An 8,341-nucleotide genomic window follows, 5' to 3' on the forward strand; every position below is an offset into this window, starting at 1 on the left:
GATAAGTTGTGCTTGAATTTTCATTGAATTGGGTAAGCTGGAAGTTACAGTATAATGAGATATATTAAGACTGTGTAGGATATGATGAATGTATAATGAGGGATGTGACTTTCCCCTATTGAATGCTTTTGGGGTGGGGAAGAATCAAGAGAGGTTATTTGAGGGAAGGAGATTTGAGTTTACTGTTGAAGAACTAGTAAGCATAGCCAGATGCGTGACTGCACCAGTGAGTATTGATGAGCTAGATTGTGATGGGACCTAGAGTAACCCCAGGACCCAGAGGATTGCAAGGAAGAATTGGACATGGGGAAAAGTGGAACTGTAGTTGTTGGAGCATGGGAAGGAGGGAGAGAGACAAAGAGAATTTGAGGGTATTCCTGGCTCCTGTCTTCCTATGAAGCAGGCATGAGGTGTATCTGCAGGGAGTGAGGGAGCAACCATCTGAGAGCATTAGAATACAGTGAGCCCTTGACAGGTCACTCTTTGCAGTTTTGAATGCTTAGCTAATGACTTTCATAGAGTGAATATATTTTTATATCTAAATCTTTTTGAAGTATTCCTTGATGAAATGTATCCTGTATATTGTGTGAATCTGTTTTTGCTGAGTGCGTGAGGGCAACATGGTCTTTTATTCTAGATTCTTTTATCCTGTCTTTTCCAAACAGTAAATATAGGACTTTTCATTTTCCAGGTTCCTATTATAATGTCATTCGGGTTCCTCCAGAGAAGGTGGACCTTGGGGAGACACTCCATGGAGCCCAGGTGATTTGTTCTATTGCTTCTACAGAGAAGATGAAGCCTTCCTACTACCATAGCTTTGGTGAGTACAGAGATAAAGCAAATTACAAAAGGCCCTACCTTAAGGCTACTTTATCAGAGTGTCTTGGTTACTTTTCTCTGGTTGCTGGGACAAAATACCCAACATCCAAAATTAAGAAAGGAAAGGTTTATTTAGCTCACAGTGTGTGGAAGTTTCAGTCTGTATTAGGCTTGTTCTAAGGCAGAATGGAACATGGCAGATGGCAGCAGTTCATGGTGGTAGAAAACACAAATAACAAGAGCCAAAAGGGAGGAGAAGGGACTGTGGTAGCTAGCAAGCCTCTGTTTCTTTTATTGCATTCAGGCTATCTGCCTCAGGGCAGGTGTAGCACTCAACCCATAATCCCAGCAGCACTCACACCCACAGTCCTAGCACTGGATCATGAATTAATCACAAGCTCTAGAAGCCCACTCTAATGACTGTATCAGGCTTGAGGGAGGGGAACAACTGGACAAAACCATGACTGAGAGGGACTAGTTTCTGCAAGTGATATTTATATTTTAATATCAGAGTTCATGATAGTGGAACTAATGTTACATTTCTCATCAATAAAGTTATTCTTTCTAGTCAGATAGTCCATGCACTAGCCTGGTTACCTGCTTGAAAAGAACAGTTTCATTAGTACAAACAATTATAAAAAAAATTAAGCTACAGAACTCAGGACTTTAGGCAACTTTAAAGTGGATGTGGGAGTGTACACCTGTCATTCTAGTACTTAGGAGCTAAGGCAGGATGCTTGAAAATTTGAGACAAGCCTGGGCTACATGGTGAGGCTATGTCTGAAAACACCAAAAACCTTTTTTTTTTTTTTTTTTTTTGAAATTTTTTTTACTTTTTTTTTTTTTTTTTTTTTTTTCAGAAAAAGACAATTTAGAGCCTTCAATCATACATGAAAAGGTTGTGGTTATTTTTTTTTCTCTTTTGGGAACTTCATATTCTTTATAGTTTGCATTAATAATATTTATTTTCTGTATTCTAAATTGTCATATAGCCAAATTGCTTCTAGGTCCTTAACATGAGGCTAAATAAGCAAAGAGTTAGGGAATAAATGTACAGATCATAAATGGCATTTTTTGTTTTTTAGCATACTTCATTACTTTGTTCTAAGATCAAAATAATTTAAAAGGAAAAAAAAAAAAGATAACAGTAAGCCAAGGACTTTCAGCCCAGGCTATTCTTAGCAGTTCCTTTTTCGTAGGAACAAGAAATATGTATAGCAAAGCTGGGAAATGGTGAGGTATCTCGGGCCGGCTTTTCAAAGGTCAGTGGTGATATGTCCAGGCACTTGGTTGGGCCCTATAATGGTTGCACTTCAGACCAAATAATCTTTTATTCTTCACTGGAACTTTCAGGGATGACAAAGAACTACATAGTCTTCATTGAACAGCCATTCAAGATGAACCTGTGGAAAATTGTCACTTCTAAAATTCGGGGAAAGGCTTTTTCAGATGGAATAAGCTGGGAACCTCAGTATAACACAAGATTTCATGTAGTAGATAAGCACACTGGACAGGTACAGTATTTTGAACAAAGTGATTGAATTCAGAGATGAAGTTCTATATGGTTGATTGATTTTTTTTTTAACCTTAACTGGGAATTATTTTAATGACACTCATAATTAAGGATATTGCTTTCTTTGTTGGGTTGGGCCTCTATATATATATAGTATTAACATAGTCAATGATGCATATTAGAGATTTTTAGGAAATATTTTATTCATTTAATTACCTGATTGAATTAAAGTGGTGTCTAGGAACCTCTTTGATTATCAGTTCTTCCATCTCCTTATAGTTACAAAAGAGGATGTTTTTCAGGCGCAGATCTGTAACATTTACATTGATAAATTTAATTAATTGCTCCTGTGCCTTGCTAGTGTGTTGGTATGATAATCCCACCAAAGTCTAAGTATGTTGATTGAATGTCTTTTTATTCTTATGAGTAATAATAGTGCTTTTTTGTGTACATTTTATCTAAGATTAGAGTATCCCAAATTTATCTGAACCTAATTACAAAAGTTTAGTAATGAGTATTCTTCCAAAGAATTGGTTACTTATATCATGTACTGAATGACAGCACTTTCTCTTTAGCCATGTAGTTAAATTTATTTATCCTTTTGAGCCATATTTTATAAAGAATTTTAAATTAGTTGTAATAGGTGCTTAGCCCTTCTCAAATCACCTGTTCTTTAATTAGTATGAAGTGAGCTGACTTGATCAAACAGTCCTTAAATCAAAGCATATTTGCCTCAGCTTTGGATTCCACTTCTCTTATACCGACTGGGTGTGCCATGTAAGGGTAGGGATACCCTCTTAATCTGAGTTTTGTTGAGCTGTTTTCTGAGGGGACGGCAAACATCTTTTGTGTTTCATAGTTTTGTTTTTCTCTACAGCTTCTCCCAGGAATGTATTACAGCAAACCTTTTGTTAGTTTTCATCAGATCAATGCTTTTGAGGATCAGGGCTGTATTGTAATGGATTTGTGTTGTCAAGATGATGGAAGAAGCCTAGATGTTTACCAACTACAGAATCTCAGAAAGGCTGGGGAAGGGCTTGATCAGGTAAATATCTCTGAGTTTTAGAGAGTTGTGAAAAAAATCTTTGAACCAGTCAAGATCTGACTCTGACTTTGGAATTACCTATTTTTTTTTAAATCACTTTGGAAATTAAGGGGGGAGAGTAGTTTTACAGCATGGAAGCAAAGGTTCATCACTGTATTACAGTGATATCCATATAGTTCTATTTGTAGTGGCACAATTCGCAATAGCTAAGTCTTAGAAGTGGCCTACATTCCCAATTCCCATTGACAGAGCAATGGATAAAGAAAAAAGTATGTGTATCACTCAGTTATAAAGGATATATTCAAGTCATTTGTAGGAAAATGGGTGCACTTTAGACTATCATGTTAAGTGAAATGAATCAAGAATAGAAGATTGAATATTGCATGGTTTCTTTTACATGAGAAGGCCAAAGTATAGATAATTTAGATGGCAAAATAAAGATGATAGGAAATCAGAAGATAGAGTTTTTGGAGGTGGGAAGTGGAATTTGGGATGGGGGAGGTATGAGGGAGAGGAAGGGAATTAAAACGGATTGAGATGCAGTAACTGTATGTGCCAGAAATATTTAGAAGGGATTTGAAGTGGCTTACTGAACACCTAATAAATAAAAATCATGAGAATGACAACAAAGATGCACGTTGTAAAACAGTTGCAGTTAGTTCTGTATTACACTTAAGCACTAAATATAGTATGCTTGTTTTCTGGAAGGAATAGCAAATATGGACTACCAGGGTGTTCATTCATTTAGCTAAAAGCATTCACTTTTTTCTGATACTGAATCAGAAGTAAAAATTTTCCTTGTATTATGTAATATAAGTTGGACTTGTCTGCAGTTTTATTTCTCAGCTATGCTTTTTTTGTTTGTTTTTTTTGGGTTTTTTTTGAGGCAGTAGCCTAGGGTGGCCTTGAATTCATGGTGATTCTCCTGCTTCAGCCTCCTGAATTCTGGGATTACAGGCATGTACCACCATGCCTGACCGTTTTTCAACTATAACCTTGTCTAAAAAATTTTTTTAGAGGACTGTGATTATTAGGTTCCCTGGTACTTACTAATAGCTTCCTGGTACGTCTTCATGTCTATAGCATTAGTTTTTAGCTGTTTTGTATTTTTAAATTGCCTGGGGTTATGTTGCAAGTATAGACCAACATGGAGATAACTGATATCTTTGCAATATGAGTTTTTCAATCTGTGAACATGGAATATTTTTAGGAATTATTTTATTCATTTAATTACTTGATTGAATTTGAGTTTGAAAACTCATTTTAGTTTTCTTTTTCTCTACAGTGTTACACTTTTCAGTGTAAAGTATGACATATCTTTTATTTCAGTTTATTTCTGGGCATTTTGTGTATTTTAAAATAGTTGTAAATTGTATTTTTTAAGCTTTCATTTTATAGTTTTCCTAACATATAAAAGTGCATCTGGCCATGGTAATGCATGCCTGTAATCCCAGTGCTTAAGAGGCTGAGGCAGGAGGATCTCCATGAGTTCAAGGCCAGTCTGGGTGACATAATCAACAAACAAACAAACAATGAAATTCAACTTCTATAGTGATCTCATGTCTAGGAATATTGCTAAATTAATATTAAATAAGCTATAGATTACTTTAGATTTTTCTGTGTACTCAATCATATCTGAAAATAATACTTTTCTTTCTAATATTTATACCTATTCTTTATTTTTCTAACCTTACTGTGCTAAGACTTAAATATCTACAAATAAATCTAATAAAATATATATAAACATATAATCAAAAGTCTATAAACATTGAAAATGTGAAGTTTATAACAAATGGAAAATATATTTTAAAATACTTATCAATTGTTAAATATCAGTTATCTTTTTGTGAGTGGGCGCTGCGGGTTTCTATGGCGTGTCACTGTGCTCACGGGCCGACGTCGCCTCAGCAGCCATGGCGAAAGGCAGAGCTGCGAGAGCTCTCCGACCAGCGCCCTCCACGCGAACGCTAACGCAGTGAGGGACGGGAGGCGGGGACGGGGGGGCTGCGGCGCCGGGCAGCGGAGCCCGCCTGAAGGAAAAAGCTCAGGCAGAAGCTGGGTCAGCAAGAATGTCACTGCTTATATTGGGGTCCATTTTCCTGTCTGCAGCTTTTGTTATGTTTTTGGTATATAAAAACTTTCCTCAGCTTAGTGAAGAAGAAAGACTAAATATGAAGGTTCCCAGAGATATGGATGATGCCAAGGCTCTAGGCAAAGTTTTATCCAAATATAAGGACACCTTTTATGTACAAGTACTTGTAGCTTATTTTGCTATATATATATTCTTGCAAACGTTTGCTATTCCAGGCTCTATATTTCTCAGAATTCTCTCGGGGTTCCTGTATCCCTTTCCACTAGCCTTGTTTCTTGTGTGTTTGTGTTCTGGACTTGGTGCCTCGTTCTGGTACATGCTAGCCTATTTAGTTGGTCGACCAGTTGTATACAAATACCTAACAGAAAACAGTTGAATGGTCACAGCAGGTTGAATGTCATAGAGAACATCTCATTAGCTACATTATATTTTTGAGAATAACACCATTTCTGCCTAATTGGTTTATTAATATTACATCTCCTGTGATAAATATGCCATTGAAAGTTTTTTTTTTATTGGCACTTTTTTAGGTGTTGCAGCTCCCTCTTTTGTAGCAATTAAGGCAGGAACAACATTGTACCAGCTGACAAGAGCAGGGGAAGCTGTTTCCTGGAACTCAGTATTTATTTTGATGGTTTTGACTGTTCTTTCTATCCTTCCAGCCATTTTCAAAAAAAACAAAAAAACAAAACTAAAACAAAAATTTGAGTGAAAAGTTACCTAGGTTTTAAATATCCCTGCCATCATCATCAGCATCATCATCTCAGGATTAGCAGATGCATCCATTTGTGGTTTTTCTTTTCTTGTTTCTGTTTTCCAGTGGTGGAGGTCAAACCCAGGGCCTTGTGTATGCTAGGCAAGTTTTCTGCTACTGAACTGTATGCCCAGCCTCTTCGTGCTTTTAAATCACTTCTTCAGTAATTGAAACAACAAATTTGTGAATAAAATTCTCATCAGTTAAAATAATTAAGAGGCAAAGGGAGAAGAAAGTAAAGACAGAAATTCATGTACTGTGAAAAGTGCTGTCATAGCAGTTTCAATAGACACGTTACTGTACCAAAGGAGCTTACGTAGAAACTGAGTAGTGGTGAATGAAACTCTGTCCAACTGGTTCTTTCAATTTAATATTTTCCTCTCATATCTAATAGCTAAAATAGAAAGTGGTGTAGTTCTTACTGTTAGCCTTCTTTCAGAGCATATAAATGGATGGGCTAACTAAAGCCTAAACAAGATTTACATTTTCATTCTTTATCTTTGAAGTAATTTGTTTAGAGGTTGCATCTTCACAGACCACCATATATGGGAAGGGTATCAAGTTATCTTTGTGTTTCATTTTTATTTTAAGTTTTTATCATGGATTAATCTGTAATTTAAGTTCTGGTGATTTTTGTTTTTATTATTTTTCCTACTTCATATATAAAATGGAGATTACATAATGATAATTTGTATTCAGATAATATTTTGTTATAGTGTCTCTAATATCTCAAGGGGATCTAAAAAGCAGAAATGCAAAGCATAGTTTTTAGACATTAGAATAATTATGGGGCCAGGGAGATGGCTCAGTAGAATAAGCGCTTGCCTGGCAAGCACAAGGGCCTGAGTTCAATCCCCGCTTCTGCCAAAAACAAAACAAAACAAAAAACAAACAAAAAAAGAATAATTATATTTTCAAACAAAAATGGGCAGCACAACACAGTGGTTAAATATATGTTATTTGTTACATTAACTAAAATTTACCTCATTTGGTCATTAGGGAATGTGTTATGTAATTATCCTTTTTATGCATGCTATACCTATAAAAATGTTTTATTTCTTTTGGTGACTTTTGTTTGGGGCTGCTTTTGATTAGTGTAGTTTTGCAATGTAGACTATTTTTTTTTTTAACTCACAAAGTATAATTCTCACATGGTAACAATTGTATTTAAATAGTGGAAAAAATTAAACCACTGTTTGCTGTTCAGTTAATGGTAATATCCTTGATTCTGTGATTCTGGAACCTAGCCAGTCAGTCAGTTTTAGCCTGGCATGGTGGTGCACTCCTGCAATGCCAGCCCTTGGGAGGTTGAGGCAGGAGGATCACTATGAGTTCAAGGCTGGCCTGGGCTACATAGTGAGCTCAAGGGCAGCTGAAGTGTAAAATTTACCAATCTCCAAAATAATATAAAAAAATAGTAAAAAGTCATAAAGTACTCTGTTGCTTCTTCTTTTTTTTTTTTTTTTTTTCAGAACCGGGGATTGAACTCAGGTCTTTGTGCTTGCCAGGGAAGTGTTTATTCTACTGAGCCATCTCCCCAGCCCCTCTGTTGCTTCTTTTTAACCCCAAGGTTATATGTTGAAAAGTTCTTTAGCTATGTGAGAAATCCTCCTATGTTTCATTGTGTCCACCCTCAAAGCCTCCTACTACACACAGAATGTGGACTGGTTCATTTTTTCTATTACAGTATTAACGAATAGGTTTATTGTAAATATAAAGAAAGTATGTTGATTAATATAGTAGTCTTATGTCACCTGGACTTTTGTGTAAAGTTATTTATTATTTATAGTAAGATTTTATTCTTTTCTTATTCACTAGAGGCTGAGTTATAAAGGTTATCTTATTTTTACAAATGAATTTAAACAGCCTTTTAAGACAAAGCACACTAAATATTACTGTGTAAAATGTAATTGAGTCAATTTTTATCAAACTTTGAAAAATAAAAGTAAAAGCCTGGACTCAGGAGAACCCTCACAATCCCCCCCCCCCAAAAAAAAAATCTTTTTTTTTTTTTTTGGAACCAGGGATTGAGCTCAGGCTCTTGCACTTGCCAGGCAAGTGCTTATTCTACTGAGCCATCTCCCTGGCCTCAAAGTTTAAGGTTACCCACTAGGAGAC

The 8,341-nt window shown here is 35.9% G+C and overlaps 1 protein-coding gene and 1 pseudogene across 4 annotated transcripts in view; both read left to right on the forward strand.

The window, feature by feature from the left end:
- Positions 1–8,341, forward strand: part of Bco2 (beta-carotene oxygenase 2) — a 49,776-nt gene that overhangs the window by 29,981 nt on the left and 11,454 nt on the right. For 3 of the 4 annotated variants that reach the window (XM_023706621.1, XM_023706622.1, XM_023706623.1), the window contains 4 exons: positions 692–820; positions 2,173–2,333; positions 3,210–3,377; positions 4,663–4,683. In XM_023706621.1, coding sequence (XP_023562389.1) covers positions 692–820; positions 2,173–2,333; positions 3,210–3,377; positions 4,663–4,683 — 479 coding nt within the window. The remainder of the gene's footprint in view (positions 1–691; positions 821–2,172; positions 2,334–3,209; positions 3,378–4,662; positions 4,684–8,341) is intronic. The other variant, XM_004646363.2, reaches the window with a different exon arrangement.
- Positions 4,806–6,181, forward strand: LOC105741017 (annotated as a pseudogene).

The sequence above is a fragment of the Octodon degus genome, unplaced genomic scaffold (assembly GCF_000260255.1).
Source record: "Octodon degus isolate 3935 unplaced genomic scaffold, OctDeg1.0 scaffold00266, whole genome shotgun sequence".
In the NCBI taxonomy this organism is placed as follows: Eukaryota; Metazoa; Chordata; class Mammalia; order Rodentia; family Octodontidae; genus Octodon; species Octodon degus.